General features: G+C 40.7%; 1 protein-coding gene across 13 annotated transcripts; it reads left to right on the top strand.

The window, feature by feature from the left end:
- The first annotated feature begins 6,366 nt into the window (after positions 1 to 6,366).
- LOC133127280 (clavesin-1-like) lies at positions 6,367 to 21,327 on the top strand. 13 transcript variants are annotated; one of them, XM_061240037.1, is made up of 8 exons: positions 6,367 to 6,524; positions 6,944 to 7,033; positions 7,703 to 7,790; positions 7,882 to 8,251; positions 11,341 to 11,515; positions 14,991 to 15,101; positions 15,577 to 15,809; positions 20,649 to 21,327. In XM_061240037.1, the coding sequence occupies exons 3-8, from the start codon at positions 7,772 to 7,774 to the stop codon at positions 20,731 to 20,733; spliced, it is 993 nt and encodes a 330-aa protein (XP_061096021.1). In that variant the 5' UTR covers positions 6,367 to 6,524; positions 6,944 to 7,033; positions 7,703 to 7,771; the 3' UTR covers positions 20,734 to 21,327. The 13 variants fall into 13 exon arrangements, with proteins under 13 accessions (XP_061096021.1, XP_061096020.1, XP_061096019.1 ...); XM_061240036.1 differs by having other exon boundaries at positions 6,944 to 7,053; positions 7,759 to 7,790; XM_061240035.1 differs by having other exon boundaries at positions 6,944 to 7,053.
- The last annotated feature ends 901 nt before the right edge of the window (positions 21,328 to 22,228 follow it).

The raw sequence follows: 22,228 nt of genomic DNA, 5'->3' as shown, positions 1-22,228 counted from the left end.
AGCTGGCCCCTTGGCCTGGCCACTCTGTGAGCAGTGCGATGTGCCAAACTGTGCAGCTCGTTGACCTGCCGAAAGCAAAGTAGCGCGCAAATAGATTAGCAACCCTGGTAACTGATTTAATATGCCATTCGAAATGTTAAAAGATACATGTATACTATCTTGAAAACACACTCTCAAAATGCAAGCATTACAAGCTGGAAAGCATGTTTTTGTATCCAGTCTTGGATCCTCAGGTTGTGTCTCAAGATGACTGTTTTATTAATATAATGACAACATACAGCATGTGGATGAGTAACCTCTCAAATGGACAGCACCTTAATTAAAGGTACAATAGGTAAGATTGTTGCGTTAAAACATTATTAAGACCATTGTAAATCCCTTCCTATCATTGAAAAAGGCTCACTGACATGTTGACTCACCCTCTGCCTGTGTTTATAGTCCTATAATTCAGGTTTCAAAGTGTACATTTGTCCGGCCGTCACTCTAACTGCCACAGCCAATGGCATGGGGGCTTATTCTCGTGTAGCTGTCCAAATTGCACTCCAGACAGGCGATCACTGAAACTCTAGCAGCTAGTTACGTTGCCAAATACGGAGCTTGTTGACAATATAGTTGGTTAGCTAGTGAAAACTTCAAAAAGACACAAAATATAAATATTTTGATCAAAGTCAAAATTGCATAAAGTCACCTGTTCGGCAAACATGAGAACACTACGAAAACACGGCAGGCTCTGTTGCCTGTCGGCGTCAGCTTTCCAAACACGAGAACACTCAACTGTATAACAACGCTTTGTATTACGCCTTATATTCATAGACTGTGGGAAGCTTTAATTGTGTTGTGATCTGAGTTTGTTTGTTGTTGCAATTTTTCTCTAGGCCGTTAGGAGTCCGAAATTACCTATTGTACCTTTAAAGGAAAATATATGAAGATATGAATTTAAACGAGACGCGTTTTCGGAGAAATTCTACCTTTGTAGAGAAGTTCTACAGTGCAGGGATCACTGCGCTCAACCAACGGAAGATCGGAGAGCATATACTGTATGTGTGTTCAGCGGTTGTAGTTCCAAACGTCTAACTTCTCCGAAAACTATTTAAAAACTCTTTCTTACATTTTTCCCGCACTTGTATTTCAAATACACATGATACCTCGTATAAAGAAGACGGCTTCAGATTTGCTGTAAGGTGTATTTCTTCACTTTGAATGAGGTGTGCTACTGATTCCTATAGGCTTCAAGTGTTTATGCTAAGCTAACATGGAAATTGAGCCAGTGAATGCACAAAAATTTTAACGAAATCTAACATCTTGTCTAAGTCTGGGTAAGTCAGAAGAAAGGTATGTTTCCCAAAATGTTCCTTTAAATTTTCCTTTAAGTTTCAATGTAGTCTAAGCTGCATTCTAATCACACGGTACCTTGCATAGGACTGATTTCATTGTTGGCTCCCACTGAGTGTTTCACTTGTTTAATGTGTTCCTTTTATTGATGCCATTAAACAGCATTCATTGTTACATGAGTATACTCGTAATTTGCGACGGTCAGTTTCGCATAAATTAATGTTTATGTCAAAATATTCATTTTTGGATATTTTCGGCTTTCATCTTTATTTTGTAGAACAATATTTTGTTTTTCACAATCTGTCTGTCTTAATGCTAAATTCAGAGTGAAAATATAGTTTTTAAGTTTTTAAATGCAAGATGTCAAAGTGTAACTGGTTGCACATTGGTTGGAGGCTAGCCAGCTTGTCACCGTTCACCAGTCACAAACAACCAGATCAGCTGCATTGGTGGCTACATGTTAATGTATTTGCTTTCATGGTCTGTACTCTGTATGTCTTAATATCAAGAGTAAATGTTCATATTAAAAATAGTTTTAAAGGGTTTACAAGACGATGACGTGAAGCTATACCCTTGGAGTTTTGTTAGCCCAGTGTCGGGAGTCTCCCAGCCTCATGTAACTCTCACAATGAATCTTTGAAGCCGTTTTTCCCAAAAACATGGTTTGGTGGCACTCAAAATGCAATGGGTTACAATTCCATTGATATCTGGAGTAGTTTAGCAAGAAGCAAAAAGACATACATTGTTCCAAGATATTTGCAGTACACCTACAACGATAGCTAGATAGATAATGTGGATAGATAGACAGACAGATAGATGATAGATGCAATGGTAAGTTAAAATGCACATCACAGTTGAGTTAATGTCAGACAAGACTTTCTTTTTCAGTCTTCTATTCAAATCTCCACATTTCTGAATCTGTTTGATGGTTTGGCAGTGAGTGGTGCAACCTTATATCCTAGACAGAAAATGGCACTTTGCTTTTCTAAACACTTTGATGTTCTAAACGCAGGGACTCTGGGACTGTCATTCACAGTGCCTCTGATGTCAATGCCACAGCCAATGTACAGTCCTTTCTGAAAGACGGATGAAGTGAGCATTCAGTCCATAGACTAAAGTATTTTTTGGACCTTTTATCTGGGAATGTCAGATAAGGATAAGGGTATGGATACAGTATATGCATCAATATAAAGAAACACAAGACACAAAATACAATATTTATCCCTTGCAAAAATGATCACGTTTGAACCTAATATATTTTTTATGTTCCCTCAAAAAAGGAAAAAACACTTAACCCTCAGAGTAACCCTAATTTAACATTTAGTTAAACCATAACCATAACCCTATCCCTAACCCCACCCCCCAAAAAAATAATTAAAATTAAAAGCATTAAAAAGATTATTTGTCATGTACCAAATTAATTGTCATGTACCAGCCCCTGGGGTACCAGTGGAGCTCAACACCTCTCAACCTAACCATAACAAACCTACCCAAATAAAAACACATTGAACTTTGAATGGCTTCTAAGTTTGACATTTTTTCAAAATTCAAAAATGCATATTTGAAACAAAAGTGTGTCTTCTTTACTTACATATGGAGTGTCAGATCCTTTCACCATGGGTGCTCTGTTTTCTGCCTTTGTTTGTGAAGGCATAGTAAAGGCTCTTTTAAGCCCACTGGGACATTGACCCATGATGACAGTCATAAGCAGCCCTGATGACTCTTAATGGATCTGGTTTGGGCCTGGGCCTCGGCAGTGCCATCTGCTGAGGACGATTAAAAGTCCACAGTGACCGGACACTGTTAGCCTCTTACCACTAGGGGTGTGATGAGTTTCATTCAACCAGGATTTCATTACTGCATAATTTGCTCTTCCTAATGACGTGTGAGGCACCCGCAGCCTACCAGTTAGAATTATTTCTACTGTAACCACAGCTCTCAAAGAAAGGACATAACACATTGTAAGTGCAATGCAGGTAATCAAATATTCATGGAATTTGCTATTATTTGATCAAACTTAGAATTTGTTACAAGTAGTATATGCATGCATAAATGCATTACATTTTTGTACATGTGTGATTTTAATATTTTCTTTCTTTAACTTTTTCCACTTTATTTGATTTAGAAAGGTTTCATTGCTTCTGCATTGGCATTATCCTCAACACATCACTTTGCCGTATTAGAGCCTGCACACCGGTCTCTTGCAGTTGTATAGTGAAGGGCGCAATAATAAATAGGATCTGAGTTCATGAAAAACTAGGACGGACAATATCCATTACTCAGCAGGATAATGACCCGCTCAAGGAGAGGACGGACAGCTTTTGATCCCCAATCCTGCTGCACTGCTCTCATGCCACCACTGGAGGGAGCCCTATTCAAACCAAACACGGTAACCTGGCAAGTTAGTGGGCAGGGAATCATGTTTTCCTTTCTCGTTTTGTTGCCTGCATAGAATTGCTAGCAAAAGGTCGGGGAAGAGGGCCTCTTTCAGATTAAGACTGTGACGTACCTCTAATCTCTCTATGCAAAGTACTTTCGAGCAAAACCTTGAGCAAAAACAAGTGTAGAACTGTCTGAACTGAATGGGTTAGAAGGTTCTTTGAAGCAAATGCAATAGTTCAACACCAATTTTTATCTCTAATGTAAAAATTATACACGGATGTATTATTTAAACAGAATCAGCAACAGTCGATAGCCTGTTTATTTCCACATTGTTGAAAGTGTTGGAAGTGTTGGAACACTTCTAATCCACCATGCATGCATTTTGGATAGTATAAATCTTCTGTCCCTTTGTACATTCAGGGGTTTTGGAGTTAACACTTTAAAAGTGTGTCAGAAATCTTTGATGATTGTGAGCATCATTTATATCCATATGTTTTTAATTCAATAGTGCGAAAGTGAGCACTTTATTAGGTATTTATTCAATTTTTTTTCAGAGATGGTCTTCTGCATGCCACTGTTGTAATGCGTGGTTATTTGGATTACTGTCACCTTCCTGTCAGCTTCAACCAGTCTGGCCCTTCTCCTCTGACCTCTCTCATTAACAACGCATTTCTGCCCACAGAACTGCTGCTGATTTTTTGTTTTTTGCACCATTCTCTGCAAACTCTAGAGACTGTTGTGACCAACAATCATTCCACGGTCAAAGTCACTTAGATCACATTTTTCCCCATTCTGACATTTGGTCTGAAAAACAGCTGAACCTCTTGACCACTTCTGCATGCTTTTATGCATTTAGTTGCTGCCACATGACTGGCTGATTAAATATTTGCATTAACGTGCTGGTGTACAGGTCTACCTAATAAAGTGCTCACTGAGTATATATCTTTACAGAGAGCACAGTAAATACATTTTGTTACCACTAAGGCATGGACCCCACTTGCATCAGTAGACAAAATCTTTGGACCACATTTCCATTGTAGGCATGTTACAGTTGACAGTTACATGGAGAAACATGATTAAACAATGATTTTTCATTATGCTTGATGGCTAGGCTTAGAGAGAGCAATACTAGCCACAAATTTTCGTACCTTCAGCCAAGCCTCGCGCTGGTACAACATGTCCCAGAAGCACTTGCTTCACTGGAGCTGAACTAGCAGGTAATAAACAGTATTCGTTTGCATTGGTTGGAGGGGTTAACAGATGGCCAACCCAGCCACTATGTTCTGTGCTCCCCAGGCCTCCTGGGGGTGAGCAGAGTGGGAAAAGCTGTATTGAATAAATTTGGGAAATTAGAATGCATCTGTTCTCTTGAGCAAACAGCACTTTTCATTTTGTTTCTTTGGTTAAGCAAATTTCTGCTTTAGAATTTGCCATACCTCTCTCAGCAGGTGAAAGGCTGTATTAAATAGGTAATTTACCTCTTAGCAAGTGAACCTTTTCACCACAGCTTTGTAAATCGCTACACAAGTGGGTCCGCCATTTTCAAAAATAAATTAAAACAAGACTGTATAAAGATACAGGTCTGTACACATGTTGTCATAATAATTTATTCATTTATTTATTTTCAAATTTATGTATTATTCTATTTTATATGTATATTCTCATGTACGTTCATACTGAACTGTCAGCATACGGCTGTTTAACACAGCTATAGGCCTACATTCGTGACCTCGAATAGCCTAATATTGCTTATGTTGTTGTATAAATACCACCGTTATGCAATTAATAGTAGTTGTAATACTTGTAATACTAGATTTCATTAAAATAATCAGCTCGTCCTTGATTAATAATTAAGCATAACTAATTATGACAAAGGGACTCGTGTTTTGGTTTAATGGAGGCCTACTCATGGGAGAAGTTCAGTTGTCCCGTGTAATTACACATAATTCCTTTTTTTCTGCATACGATCGGAATAATCGTTCAAATGTGCATGCATTAGCTAACCCCCGTACGCTTGCACACACAGCACATGGTGAATGTCTTGCATTTTCGTAAATATTAATGATCGGGTTATCATGAACATCAATACAAATCTGATGGGGAAAGGGAGAAAGGGCGTCGGTAATGGTGTGTTCCTTATTCAGTCGTTCCCCATTGTCCTCCCGATACTTAAGGTAATTATTATTATGTCATAATTGCCTTAATGTAGCCTATTTACCGTCCCCGGTTGGTTGCGATTCGTTTTTGTCTACATACGTAATTTTCCATCGAGGAGTGGTAATAGCCTTTATTTGAATACCAAAAATGCCAGTAATTATTTCAAGTCAAAATACGGGTTAATCATAGAATTAGGAAACGTCTTAAATTAGAACAGTCAGGTGCAGGGTGTCATAGAGTGCCAACATGCAGGAAATGTGTATTAACATTGACGCCTTTTCCTGCATTACATATTGTGCCGTTCACAATTCATTGTTTCAGTTTATTTTTCTCACCAAAAAATAAATAAATAAGAAATAGTTTTATTTGATTATATTTTTGGCCATATAAGCTATTTTAAGACACTACGCCAAATGGACAGTTTCCAGCATCCTTCGGACCGAGAAGAAACCTGACACCATATGGGTGGACCAAATGGGCACAGCACACGCCTTCCAGTGTATCCGAATCACATTCAAGAGGATGGTGCTGTAGCGTCACTGGGGGAAAATGCAATAGGATACGTGAATCTTTATTTTCAGCATCGAGAAAAAAACGAACATTGGGCTTGGAAATTATAAAAGAAAAGAGGAACGGATACATTGACCGGAGAGGTAAGAATCGTTATTAGAAGGAAAATAGCCGAGATTTTTTTTACAAGAATCACTCCATTGCAGTATTCCGTTGTGCGGTTGCTGGGTGCTTCAGAACCATTTCGCCTGGACAGCTCAGATAAGCTCTCCATCTGCAACTCTTCCATCCATATCATTTCCATCTTCCATTTGTACCGCATCCGGGGGAGCCCGCACTTTGGCAGTGCCTTTTTCTTTAGCGAGTCTTATCCTCTGGGCATCTTCTCAGTATGTTTCTTTAAACGGAGATGGTTGCCTGTGGGTTGGACTAATTCAGACATAGGGCACACACGGAATACAAAGAAAAGTTGTTGCATCGAATGAGGTGCGCCCAGAGGATGACCAGGGCGGCTTCATTTCAAACATAAGTGGTTTATTTTCTTGCTCTGCGTTGTTTGTAGACAGCTGATGGCCAAACATCTTGATCATCGAAACCGTCTATCTGCAATACCGAAATGCGTGTCAACAACTGGACACCTAGTAGTTATAGGGTAAGGACTCAACATTAATAGTAAGTATTCAACAAGATATCACTACGCTTTAGGCTAATCACCATGTCATTAGTTTGATTTTGCGTTATTTTCATTACACATTCATTCCATCCAGAGGAGTCCACTTAACACACCATGCATTATATAGAATCGCGATGTACCCGCAAATCTGAGTCATAATAAAAGCAATATGAGCAGAATATGAGGGGGCTTTGTATCATTCCGTCACCAAATGCTAGAAATGCATATCTATAAACAAATGAAATGTGCATTACACGTGGCGCAGTGGTGCGCACTGTTGAATATTGCTCATAGTTGCATAATTTTATGAAATGCAAGTGGGATAACTGTTTGACACGTTGTCGACAGCGGTGTATGTACTCTGCCATCCATAAAAATGGACGTTTACTACCTGTGCCGTAATGAATGTCAGCCAGAGTGAATTAAACCCAGCGAATGTCTGAAAAGCAGAAATAGACCGGTCAGGACACCGTGCATTGTACCGCGAATGTAGGTCCTTTGGTACAGGTATAGCTGTAAAGATACTACAGTTCACATTTATTCCTTTGATATCATTGCTTATATACACTATTTAATGAATCTGTAAACACAAACCAATTCCTGCTGATAGTACCTGCTGTTATGTACTATGTCTCTTTCTGTTTTAAGAGTCCTGAAATCACCTGGTCACTCATCCTTATTTGACCTCATTGGGCATCCTGCAGGGGGATCTTTTCAATGATGCACCGAACCACAGGTATATCTAGATACCCCGCCAGCACCCCCTGTTTTTGAAAGTCAAGAGTTTACGAACTCCATGAGGTACACAATGACCCATCTGCAAGCAGGTCTGAGCTCAGAGACGACGGAGAAGGCCCGTCTAGAGCTGAACGAGAACCCGGACACCCTGCACCAGGACATCCAGCAGGTGAGGGACATGATCATCACCCGGCCAGATATCGGGTTCCTGCGCACAGACGACCCCTTCATCCTGAGGTTCCTCCGGGCCCGCAAGTTCAACCAAGTCGAGACCTTCAAGCTCCTGGCCCAGTACTTCCAGTACCGCCAGCAGAACCTGGATATGTTCCAGAGCTTCAAGGCCGATGACCCTGGGATCAAACGGGCACTGATGGATGGGTTCCCGGGTGTCTTGGAGACCCCAGATCAATACGGCAGGAAGATCCTCATTCTCTTTGCCTCCAACTGGGACCAGAGTAGGTAAATATTTACATTGGGGCTCTTCATTTGCCTTCTAATGCCATTGCTAGTGTCTTCCTGTCTGAATTTAGCTGTGGTTCACAGTGCTCATACTGCATGAGGCATTCTAGTATAGCAACCTCAGCATTGTGGGATGTGTTTTAGTTCTGCAACTTCAGAGTAGCTTCCCTTCCTGGTAGGGTCAGACCCCCACCTTTCCCTGTAATATCACCCATTGAGAAACGTCCATCTGAGTGTTCCTACAGGAAGTGTCCTGTAAATCGGCGTAAACATGAATACTTAATCATTTACATATCATATGCATGGCAATTATTGGGCTTAATAGCTTCACATGCAAAAAATGGAGTACAATATATGCTGTCATGTCTGTTTCAAGGTCTAGATGACTTCTTCCTCTTTACACATGGCCATTTTTCCACTGAGGGGCCAAGATTTTGGAACATTCAGTCCATAAAACTAGTTGTGGGGCTTAAATCCTGCTTTGGAGGCATTGCTTTAACTTCAGACATGGTTCCTCACTGGATCACTTTTGGGATCTCTCCAGTAAAAGTCTCCCGGCATTAATAGATAATGTAAAAAGGGAAAAAAAGAGTCATTTAGATGTAGCTATGAAATACGTGCACTCTGTAAGAAGTGAAAGTGGGGCATTGGGCTGGCGGGAAGAGTGATCGCTGTGGAAGAGGAGAGTGGAAATGTCTGTACCGTGTCACAGCCTAAGGGAAATCATACATTATGCTCTTCAGATACCAACCTCCAAATGCTATGGGAGAGGGCCATTTTCAGATGGGTGCATAAAACCCATGGAACGTGATTGGTTGGATGGTCCTGTCATTTTTTTCATTGTCCTCATAAGTTCCAGTGACAAGATATCTGCTGGCTGTTTGTGTTGATTTCCTTGGAGTTTATTTTTCAGGGACTGCTAAGAATTTCACAAAGAGATTTGCTGTAGCTGGTGAGCAGTATTTCTATGGTGTTTCTTTGACAAAATATCTTCTGGTTCCATGGTTTGATTTCTAAGGTTTCAAACGCAAATGACCTGCAGTATTCAGCTGAATCTAACACAGAGGTGGAAAACCTGTATTTAGTCCTCCCAAGTATTTTGTTCCAATCACCTATATTTGCTAATTATCAAATTCTTCAGTCAAGAGGTAGAACTAATTGAGTTCGTGGGGAGAAGAAACATATGGCAGAACTTTTACTTTCTGTCCCCAGGACTTTTATATCAAAAGATGGGATGATATTTTATGTATTACAGAACTGAGTCGGTCACAATTTGTTCTTAATCTAAAACCAGCCAAGACTAGATTTGAGGACAGCGCTGCATTTTTTTCTCATAATAAGGGAATTGTTACTTTTTGTAATCATGAGTCATGTTCTACAATACAATGAAATATTGCTGTCTGTCAAGTCTTTTGATTTCACATTAGAATTATAAAAGAAACATGCGTCACGTAGGAGGAAGCTACACAATGCCACACTGCTTCTAGTTTTGAAGTATCTTGCAAGCTGCTGTTAATCAAGAGCTCCCTTTTTCCACTTGAGGCTCGGAGCCCAGAAACTGAAAGGAAAATCAAGAGGAAAAAAGGCGCAATTAATTGATAGAAGCTTACTGTAGGCCTCTAAATTAAATATGGTTAACATGGCCCTTTTGGAATCACTGTGGAGTGATTTAAAGGCACAATAGGACTTCTAACAGGTCAAAGAGTGGAAATGCAGCAACAAACATGCAAACCACAACACTGTTTATCCCACTCCTTCTCTGTGAACACGCTGACATTGAAACGCCATTGGCTGTGGCAGTTAGAACCAATTTTCAACCAATGAACTTGAATTATTGTGCGGCTATACGATGTTTTAGTACAGAATGCCAGCCCGTGAACTGCATATTTTGAAACTGATTTTAAGGACTATAAACACAGACAGAGGGTGAGTCAACATGTCAGTGAGCCTTTTTCAATGATAGGAAGGGATTTACAATGGTCTTATCACAATGTTTTAACACAAACATCTTACCTATTGTACCTTTAATATTCACTATAGGCACAGAGTATTTAGGCATTAAGTTTGGTGTGAATCTCAAGACACAATCTGAATTTCAAAACTTGGCAGCATTTATAACTAAGAAATTGTTGGCACTGCACTCGACTGCAATGACATTGCGTTTGTACCTCTGCAGCCATTTTGAAGGGCAATTTATGCATGAATGATATTTGAGTTTTGAGCACATGACCATGTACTTTACTTTACAGATGCTCCTGTAACGTACTGTAGAACATGTGTGCACAGTCTGTATTGACCAGTGTTTGGTTTAATCTCTGTGATCAATTTCAGCAGAGAGGCAGGCTAGCAGAGGTACAATAGGTATTCTGGGTAAAATATACATTGGGAAGTCCAAGGTTTGAGGTGAGGTAGAGGGGAATAGGGCTGGCTTTTAACCAAATTGGTTCAACTGGTAAATTGCATAACCACATCGTTTTTCAAAAGTAGTAGCTTTTCCAGGGGGTGGATGATGACCCTCCATTCAGATGATGTATTTAATTTTATTACATATTTATTTAGACATTCATTGGGCTGTGTCTCCTTAGCCCTCTTACTTGATTAGCTTTGATCTAATTTCTAAACATGACTGTGGACCTTCCTGTGCTGCTTTCAGAATGACCTTGAGGGAAAGGGGAATGGCTCCCATTGAAATTTCTCTTCCCTGTATCCAGAAGGCAAGCCCCTTAATGCATCTGGCTTTCTCGATGTTTGTGGAAACCCCCCCCACTTCATTATATGAGATATGGGCTTGAGGAGAATATCTGCATAGCTTGTTCCATTGGCATAAGATTGGATTTGTAGAGTCTGAGTGTTCATATGTCATAATTATAAACGCTTGTCCTTCACAGCGGTGACTCTCTCCTCTGTCAATTTCAATTACAGCCTGAATCCTACCAGGAGGAAACTGTTACGGGGGGGGGGGGGGGGGGGTGGGCTGAAGTGGAAAGCTTGTCATTGACATTACTATGTGGAAGTGTCTGCTGGTTTAGTGATGGAGAGCCACCGGAATAAAGCTCCCTCACAGGTGTGTCCCTCTGTTTCCCCTGAAGGAACTCTTTCACTGACATCCTGCGGGCCATCCTCCTGTCCCTGGAGGTCCTGATAGAGGACCCTGAGAGGCAGATCAACGGCTTCATGTTAATCATCGACTGGAGCAACTTCTCCTTCAAACAGGCCTCCAAGCTGACGCCCACCATGCTCAAACTGGCCATCGAAGGACTGCAGGTGGGCCACGTTTTCCCTGGAGAGCTAAAATGGGAACGCTCAGCTGAATATCAGTCTGATGGGAAAGAGTTGCCAAAAATGCTGCTTCACAACTTGAGTCATTTCCTTGGCTGACGATTCTACTCCACTCCAAAATGTTCTGTGCAAGGCTTTGCATCTAGTGGCTGCACACTCTGCTGTCAGAGTGAAACTGGATGAGGGAGGAGAGGGAAATAGGTATACAAGTGTGCTTGCTCATGCTCATTACTTTGTAAGGCTATAAATCCTCCAAAAAATCAATAGTCTAGTGTTCTTGTATTTTTCTCAGATAATTTATTGAGCAACATTCCAGGGCAACACCATTTTTGTCAGCTTTATTTTCCAACATAAATGTCATCTTTGATCCAAAATCATTTTGATTTTACTGGCCTGTATTAAGTGGCTCTGTGATAGAGTCCGGCAGGACATCTTTTCCTGTTTAGAAAATGGCTCTGCTTGTGTTACAAGGTCAAGACGTGTGGATGTTACCATATTGGACCATCTCCCAGTATGAATAGATAAACATTGCTTGACATTTCTGTTGATCCACCTTTGCATATTGATGTAGCATCCTGTTGCTAAGTAACAAGATCAAACTGAGAGTGGTATGTGTTTGGGTTTCGAACAGTGTGATATTCACAGCATGTGCTATTGCTTTCTGACATTTGCTTAGAATAGGTTATTGTGATAGGTTAACTGCAAATTCCATGCTGTAAATGTATCAGATGTCTTATTCTTGACTAAGATCAGTTCAAATGAAAATGGGAATTATCTTGTTTTGCAATATAAATTTGGCATTGGCTTTTATAATTCAATTCAAAGAGTAATACAAATCACAGCATACTGATTCAGTGTTTTAAAAACGGAATTAATATCTCATATAGTATAAATATACAGTATGAGATGCTTGGATGAAGTAAAAGACTTTATTCCGGAAATTAATGATACTGATATTGCTTAAATGAATAAGACCTCTCCAATTACTGGTAAATGATTTAACGTTAGCCTGGAGATAGGTACATTTATGTATGGCAAAGCATGTGCATTAATATGCTGAGCCAATATGAGTATGTCCTTTTCTGGTTGGGGTAATTTGCCATAACTACAGGAATATGATAGACGCAAACTGACATTGTACTGGGGATGTTGAAAGGTTTTATCATTATATTCAGTGGTAGATATGAGTAAGCCGTGTCGAGCATGGCAAATGTTTTTGAGGCCTCACAAATGCAGGAATAATAGGCCTCCCTATGTAGATTATTTTGTGAGTTGTTTGCCATGTTAAAAGAAAGACAATGTAAGTTCTGAGTCTATTATTGTCATTACTCGACTTCAATTCAGCCAAGCCAAGGTCAGTTTCATTATAAAATATACATTTTCCTACAGATTATTTGGTTATATAGTCTTTGACATTGTACAATAACAAGTTGAGATGAAACATTTATCATAGTTTGGCTAGTGTATTGAGTTAGATGTTTTACAGCTCTGTATTAGTGACTGCAACATTTGAGAACAGAAAATGTTTTCTTGTGTTTTGAGCGCTTTCCAGGAAAAATTTTTACAGGAAGTACAGCTGTTAAACTGAGCTGTTCATTTATCACTCTAAGCAAAATATGTAATATTAAATAATGTCTGGACAATAAACAGTATGCAGAAAGTAATATTCCGTAAAATGACATTTTAACGGAATGTCAATAACATCTCATGAAAGGTGTAATCACAGAAACTGAAAAAAGCTTGGTGACTCTTTCCTAATAATGAGTGGCTGAGCCCTGTTTCAGTTAAAGAGTGGAGACAATCCTCTTCATTATCCCACTTCATTATCTGAAGTGGAGAATCTCTGAAAGCTCTGTGACTTGGCTTTCATAGTGTTGTTGTCAGTTCATTGTGGGCTGTGGGCTGTGGTCAGGACTCAAGGAGATATCCCCCTCCACCCTCCAGCACAACAATTCTCCAGCTGACTGCTACGCTTCCTCAAGGGAAAAATACAGTCAAAATCAAACATGGCTGAGCCAAGAGCAACAACCGGCCGAGAGTAAAAGGTGTTTTTAATTCAGCAGCTCTATTCAGAGTATTCTCAGTGGAGCTTGGTATAAAGTGTGTAATCAATCCGCAGTCTCGGCAGCAGTACTATTAAAACCAATGACTAAAACTAATATGTGTGCATTAATGCCTTCTGAAAATATGTCTAGTTACATTGGTTTTCCTGACACTTCATTTTATGTTATTATTACAGGGTAGGTCTGCTGGTGTAATATAAATGTTTTTCTCCCCATAATTATAGATACATTTGTTTAGATTTACTTTAGCATAGTGCAGACAATTTACCTTGGAGCACCACAATTGTTTTTAAAAAAATCACTATGACATGACCCTTTTTTATGTGTGTGATTAGAGCAAGCCTCATGTGATCTTGGCAGTGACATAGCACTTAAAAATAGATTTCTGAATAAAACTTGCCACGTTGGCAGTTTAGATCAGATATCTTCTATATACCAGAAATGTACACTAGACAAAATACAGGTGCAGCTATTTTTATCATTTTAATGCACATAGGACTTCACTGGGAACGTTTATCTACGTGTCCAACCTTCTGTAATTGTATAAATGCACACTAATGGAAATTTAAGTATTAATTTGGTCCAGAGGGGATTTTTTACTGTTAGGAAACATAATTCTGCGGACTGTCATATGCGACTGGTGCAGTTCTCATCCTGGATGGGAGACCTACTGTATACCTCTAACAAGCAACCACATATTTCTCCTCTCTTGACCCCTCACTCCAGGAGCAGTGACATCATTGTCTACAGCAGACTCATGTACACAATACACTCTGCTCCATAGGCAACTTCAAATCCTTCACTCCTTTAGATATCAAAACCTTACGCCTCGTTTAGCCTACATTTCAGAGTTAGCAGTGAAGTACCTATCCTCGGATGTTCCTTGAATGTTCCAGACCCGCAGAAAGCGCATAATCAGCATTAGTCACGTTTCTTTTAATGTATGAATTTGCATTAAAGCGTGCAGCTGAGTGCTGCAGTTGCTTCCAGCAGTATTCCTGTGGGAAACTCTGCCGGAGCTTCTGCAGTGACTTTGTGACAGTTCTCCTGAAGCAGATGCCATGTTCTTCCTCCTCCTGAACATCACAGGCACACTCAAATCTTTCACTTTATTTTGGTAGAGTGGAAATCAGGACAGCGATAGGTTACCGATGCACGAAGAGTACTGATGACTCATCATCAGCAACTTCGGCTCTTTCCTGTTGCAGCCCAGTGTGATTGACTGTGTGATTGGATGAACGGAATTGTAAATCTAAATCTTAACCACATTGTTATTGTTAGAAAAAAATGAATACATACAAGTTGTTTCAGGCATTGTAAAGTTCTGTTCGACTCCACTGTAGTGCAGATGTGTGATGCCTGGAAGTCACTGGTTTCCTGTCTTTTTGGGATCACAGGACAGCTTTCCTGCTCGATTTGGTGGAATCCATTTTGTCAACCAGCCATGGTACATCCATGCTCTGTACACCATAATCAAGCCCTTCTTGAAAGACAAGACCAGGAAACGGGTAAGTATCTTTAATCCCTCTCACCGACTCACGACTCCCTCTCTCTCTCTCATGCTCTTGCGCTGAAAAGTTGTTAGCATGGAATTGATGCTAAGATGGGGCCCAACCATTTGCTGTGGTTGTGATTTATTAGCAAACAGTTCTGCTTCATTCAACCACAAGGTATATTCAGCAGTGTTCAGCGAGTGTACATACAATAATAATTGCACTAAATATGCTCTGACCACTTTATAAGGCAGCCAATCATGTGGCAGCAACTCAATGCATAAAAGCAAATGCCTGTTTTATGAGACAGGTCAGAGGAGAATGGGCAGACTGATTCAAGCTGACAGGAAGGCTACAGTAACCTTGTATTAAAACAGTGGTATGCAGAAGAGCACACAATACATCAAACCTTGAAGTGGATGGGCTACAGCCGCGGAAGACCTATAAGTCTAAAGAAATGGTTCTCACATTCTCAATTTTCCTCCAACAGATTTTTCTCCATGGGAACAATCTGAACAGTTTACACCAGCTGATTTACCCAGAATGCTTGCCATCTGAGTTTGGTGGGACCCTACCGCCATATGACATGGGCATGTGGGCTCGGACGTTGTTAGGCCCGGACTATAACGACGAGACGGAATACACGCACACGTATGATGCGCTGCATGTGAAGGAAGCTCTGGGAATCTCTGATAAAGAGTGCTCTGAGAAACTTATGAAAAGGTAAGACTCCTCTGTCCCTTACACCATGCACAGGATAGCCCATTTATTCATTTCATTTTATAGAATTCCAAGTAATACCATAGCCACGTTGTTACAACTTCAATGTCACAGAATGACATTGAACGACAATGATTTTAACAAGAAAGAAAAATGTAAAAATAAACAAATGAAAACAAATGAATTGCAGTTGTATCATGCAACCTATCATGCAAGTGTGCAGGACCAATTCCAACAAATCTAACAGTGCTCAAAATGTTGAGTTTAGTGCCTGAAATGCCATATGAACTGGAACAGCTGTTAAGGTTACTGCTCTTGAATTACAGTTGTGTTTGTGGCGACAAAGCAGCGAATAACAGAAAGTTGTATTTAAAGTTTGCGTACATCAAATGTAATGAATATGAAGAATGGCCTCCAATCTTTTGACTATAATGTTTTCTCATGAACCAGCTTGCTACTCTGTATAGTTGTAGTTGCTTATGGCACAACTAAGGTGAAATCAAATAGGCCTCTGCTATCTTGTGTGAATGGGTGATGATCATTTTCTTATCACACTAACACAAAACCAAACAGAAGCCCCACCCAGTCAAGTGTACGTGAATGAGTGCTCCAGCATTTGAACATTACATCCAGGACGGCAAACTCACATAAAATGCGGAAACTGGCCGTTGGATTTATGATGTATTTATGTTGATATGTTGTAGCTGCTGAGAGACATTGTTAAAGCTGACAGGTTTTATGGCTTCCTTTAATGCAAGTTGTTGGTTACATTATACCCAGGTGGGGGATATGGATTGGAGTCTGGTTTAATGGCTACCTTTGGAAAGTTGCCACCACTGTATAGTGTTAATCTTTGTGTTGAGGTCTCACAGGCATTCCTCTTACGAAGACTAACCAATATCAGCAGTGAAAACGAAGAAATGATATACATTTGAGCTTTCTTTAGATTTGTGGGCCAGGTGTGCTTATTTATTTTTTATTACTATTTATTTTCTGTTTTGTGCAATGCCTGCAGGTGGATCAGACATCTTGACTTTTAATATGAAGTAAACTGACCTCAGAGCTCTGAATTATCAGTTACAATTGGACAGCAACTTGCGGTTATCTCCCCCCCCCTCCCATTTGTGATGTCCTCAAGCTCTCTCCATTTCCTCCAGAAAATTGCCTTCTCTTAGAGCCTCCCTGATAGATTATCAATACATCTGAGCAACACTAAACTCTAAAAGCGGTCTTTATATTTACTAATGGTTGTTTTCTCAGTCCCGCTTGTTTTTCCCCACTTTTCCTGACACCGACCTACTGGGGCTTTTTTCTCGCAATCAATTTTCATCTCCCAGTCGCAGCCAAAAGGAGCCAAAGGCTTTCTCTCCGCACAAAGGAGAGAATATGAGAAAGGACAAACACGAACGGAAACAGAGGTGTTTCATGAACTAAGACAGGGGTCATAGATTCAAATCACATCTAAACCACAATGGAAGCAGAACATGGTAGCTAAACAGTAACAGCAGAATGAGGATGGAGAAATATAACTCTAATTGTTCCTCTACAGATTTCGTATCCTCTTTCAAGACTATAAATATTTATGTTTGTTCAGTTTTGAAAGAAATACTCCAAGAACAGCTCCAAGAATAATTTATTATAGCACAATGAATTTCGAGTTGGTAGGTATGGAGATGGAGAATGTGCTCTGTGTGTGTGTGTGTGTGTGCATATGTGTATGTGTGTGTGTCTGTTTTAATTCAACCCTGTTTTCTCCACAAAATAAAATAAATTGAAATATGAAAAAATCCCATGCAGCATTCAGACCCACACGAATCAGAAATGAATAAAGAGGAGAATGGAGGCGGGGCTCCAGGATTTATCTCAGCGTGTGAATGGCTGACTCTGCAATCAGCGGCGAGTCATGGCAGAGCAAGCCTCTAGAGACTCCTCCCCCTGCACTGATTTAATTTAAAAAATACATCACAGATGAACCTCCAGGGATCATGGTGTCTTATTAAATCCTATAGTTAACCCAGGACACTCACAACCTGCCCCTCCCCTTTGTATTTCTTTGCGTTGCTGCCTGCTCTAATTAAGCGCCTGACCCTGCGACGCCCCAGCAGTGGGTGAGGGAAGGTGGCTGTTTATTGTGTGAAAAAGGGTGGCAGATGATATCACCCGACCATCTCTGTGGGAAACAGAGGGAAACATTGCTCAAATTGGTGTGAGGGATCCGCAGATCTGTGCAGATCTTATCATGGCTACACCGGGACTTTCGGGGCCCGGTCATGCACCTTAGCCTCTAGGTTACAGACTGCCCTTCATGCTTTGGCGACACATCATTCTCTACACATCCTTCTGATAGAGCACACAAGCCAGTGCCCAAAGTAATAGAAATAAGATTACATAAGATTATTATTATATATACATACAATGTATTAAAAAGTATTTGCTATGTTGCTGCCAGCTGTCTTATTTTTGTAATGGGCAGACATGGACACATGCACCCACACATATTATGTTAAAGAGGGCTATCATGCTCTGTTTCATTTTGTGCCAGAAAGTCTGTGAAATGGATCAGGTCAGGGTGATTACTGGCATGGCTTGTTTATCTGATTGGTGGTTTGTGTTGCGTGTGCGTGTGTGTGCATGTGTGCATGTCTGTATGTGTGTGTGTGTGTGTATGTGTATGTATGGGGACTCCACTAGGGCAGAGTTATTAGTCTGGATTTCTTCTCTAACCAAGGGCCTTCTTAGCAGGATCTCTTTCCATCTGGCTTTGCACAGTTCTAATCTGTGTGCAGCCCGAAAAGTGAAAGGAGTATGCCAGAAATGAGTAGACTCTGTAAGCTCCTTGCTGGGTAAAGCTGGATAAGCAACAATATGCAGAGATTAGTGCAGCTGTGCTGTGCAGTGGGGTTTTATATACTGGTTGTGTTATTTCACTGCAATGACATGCCCAAAATAGTGTAGAGTGTAGAGCACAGGGGGGCAAGACCCTGCTCACTGTCAGATACACAGAACACATCCCCATCTGTCATCTACAGGTGGATGCAGGGCATCTGCATGTCATTCCTGCCACATATTCATAATGATTACAGGGCCAAGGTTGTATGTGCCATCATCAGTAATGTGGTACAGTGTAAAGGGTATGAGAGCTGGGCTTTCAACTGCAGTAGGTTGGGGGATGACTGTTGTTGTATACTGTACTTAACCAGACATTCATTCTTTACCTGTATTTTTATATAAATGGACTGAAAAGAGTAAGATCTACAGTAAGTTAACTGGGTGCCTGCAGAATACAATAATTTGATGATGGATAGGGACTGGTTTTGAGAAAAAGGACGTCTCACACATGGAGTGAGCCACATTAGATGCCTAGTCTGAGTGAAGCAAGGCAGGAGGCTAGAGGCTGGGTAGAGGTGCTGTGAGCTTGTGAGAAAGGAGAGGGTATTTCTCCCCATCGGTGCTTTGACTCGGTTCCCTACTGCACAGTTGACAGAAGGGCCATCTGGGCTATACTTGAACCTAATCCATTATCTCTCCTCAAAAATGTTTTCAAAAACAAAATAAAGATGGATCCTTCTCTGTTGACATTTCAAGCTTGTTTCCATCATTCCCTAAAAGTTCGCAGACCTGGCCACAGATGGTGCTGTCTATTTCTGAATGCTGCTTATCTTTCAGTCACAGACTGTGCTCTTGCTGAACCTCTGGGTTTGCATCACATCCTGTCAATCAACAATGCTTAAACTGCATTAATACACAAATGAGTGACTTGCCCTTAATTTTGGTGAAATTAGACAGCACAGTCTGGGATGAGCTTATTGCAACGCTTTAGTTCTCAGAACATCAAATCTCATTTGTGCTTTGAAGCAGCCCTGTAACAGGTTTTTGAAGCAACCCTGAGCTCTGAAGTGGCACTGGACTTTAGTCTCAGGAGTACGCAAGAGATTCTGTGCATAAGCCTTTCAAATGTGGTGCTTTGTTTTAGCACGAGGAGGCATCTCTCTTACAGAATGTTAAAAATAAAGATAACGTTACTAAAGATAAAAGATTTAAAGACACTGATCAATGAGGGGTGTAATTCTCACAGGCAGTGTTCGTTAACATTGCATGGAAACACAAATCACAGCGAAGGCTAGGAGTTAGCGATAGCTGCTGTTAGAGAACGTTGCTGTCTCCTCTTAAATTACGGCATCTTGTAAAAAGGGAGCATTTCTGAGCTCAGAACCTGGAATTTATAAGTGTTTTTATTAATCAAGTCCCTTCCTAATGCCGTCGAAGCGACTTCAGGCAAATTAAATTGCAGGAGAGCAATCCAGGGGAGAATTCTCTGAGGCAGTTATTCATGTTTCCTGCAGAAAGCAGACCTCCTTTTGTGTGATTCTGTATCATCCCCCACCTTGGCCTTTATTACCCCCCGTGCTGACTTCATCTGTCTTCCATGTGCTAATCAGTTCATGCATAACTCTTATCTATGACAGATACAGCAAGAGGCCTTAATGTTCCAGACAGGCTGTGTGCTGCCTTATCACACTTGTGGTACAGTAGCTGCATACATTGCATAGGGCCATAATCTGTGCTCTTCTGAGACGTGTTTAATGTTAAGACTGGTCAAGGTGAAACTACTATCTGGGACTTTTAATTAAAATGAATGCCTTACGAGTCTAGAAAGTACATGCAAAATATCCAGATACAGTCTGTGCAGTGAGCTTTCAGTATTCCATCGTTGGGATGCCATGTTGTGGTTAGTCCATTCTCGGCCTAGAGTTATCAGAAGAACATTTTGCTCGGAGGCCATGCTGCTCTTAGCATAGCTACATTCCAAATTGCTATTGTTTTTGCCCCTGTCTCCTCCAGGTCTCAGTCAGTGGTGGAGCCGGGGACACTGCGGCACCAGGACAGGGAAGAGGACACGGCGCAGCCCCTGCTGGCCCTGGACTGAGCCCGGCTGCTCCAGAACCGGGCGGGGACCAGACGGGGACAGCAGCACACCTGTGGGACTGTCCTCCATCTTACAGGCAGCTCTCTCACCAGCCATCCACTTCTGTTACGAACCCAAGCCCCCACCAACACCACTGCACCATCCACTCTGCTGCAGTCAATGAGGACATCACCGGGAGAAATGAGCCACACAGCAACGGACTGCCTTGCTGTGTACGACTAAGTTTTTCCCAAAGGAGCAAAATGGAAAAACTAACTGATCGGAAGCATTGTATATTCTTTGGAGCTTAAACTACTGTGGCCTCAGCATCACAATGTATAAAAGAATGTAAACTAAAGAGGTTAGACAAAAGATACATTTAAACATATTTAAAGTGTGTGTACAGGTTCATTCATCCAAACGAGAGCAGTTTCCATATGCTGAAACGACATTAAAATGGCATAGTGGTAACGTGGTAGAAGGTAGAGGTATCTATTCCAGTGTGAAGGTGAAAGTGTAAACTGGTATACTGCCAAAAACTTTTTTATATTTTGTCATTTGTTTTCAGTACAGCTTTTGCCATATTCTGTGATTAAATTATTTTGAGCTCTGAAACAGTATGATGGATGTTTCATTCTGGGATTACTCAATATTTCACAGCTTTGTTTTCTGCTAATTAAAGATGCATTGTACTTAACCCAGGCTTAAAGAGCTTGGACTATGACAGGCACTCTCTGTATATAAAATTGATAGATCACTCTTGATGATAATTATGACAGGATCTTTCAGAAAAGTCAGTCAAGAGGGATAGGGTAATGGATACTAATGGGCATATTTTACTCATAGTTATGAACCTGAAATGTATCATAAATATGCAACAGTGCATAAACTTTTCAGGATGCAGAAAAAGGCAGTGCATCAAACTCACATATGTCTGTAGCCCATTTGCTTTCTTTCAAAGCTGTTCACCCACAATAACCTACGAGCCTTGACCCTTGAAGGTAATGGTTTCTCTCGAGTGAGCAATTGCAGAGAGCATCACTAAAATGGCACTCACTCCCAGTCTGATTACAGAACCACTTCTTATCTGAGAGATAGACTGAGGCACTGGCCATATGATGACCTTGCAGCCTATCCAGTGAGGGTACAAATCGGGCTGCTGTGCTTTTTATTTATATAATCATTATTCATGCCATGAGCTGTCCAGCCTCACTCTTGACTTCTATTAAAAGAATAGGCTATGTTAGCCACTGAGGAAAGATAATTTCACTCGATTGAACAGGGATGTATTTTTTCTTCACTTGATTGCTGAACAGGGCCTGAAATGAAAGTGCAAGGTTTTTTTTCCCATCATTTTGAATATAGGCGTTAAGTGTTGCTAGTCATAAACAGGGTAGTCGTGGATATTACAAGGAAAATTGTAGCTGAAGAGAATGAACTAAATGAAGGCTGGGGCCTAGACAGCGTAATAAGCACACGTAGGACTTGTTAACTCAATTAGCCATTGCTCCTGTGT

Source organism: Conger conger, chromosome 4, assembly GCF_963514075.1.
Source record: "Conger conger chromosome 4, fConCon1.1, whole genome shotgun sequence".
Lineage (NCBI taxonomy): Eukaryota > Metazoa > Chordata > Actinopteri > Anguilliformes > Congridae > Conger > Conger conger.
The sequence above is the reverse complement of the archived record's forward strand: the minus strand, read 5'-3'. Positions and strand labels throughout refer to the sequence as shown.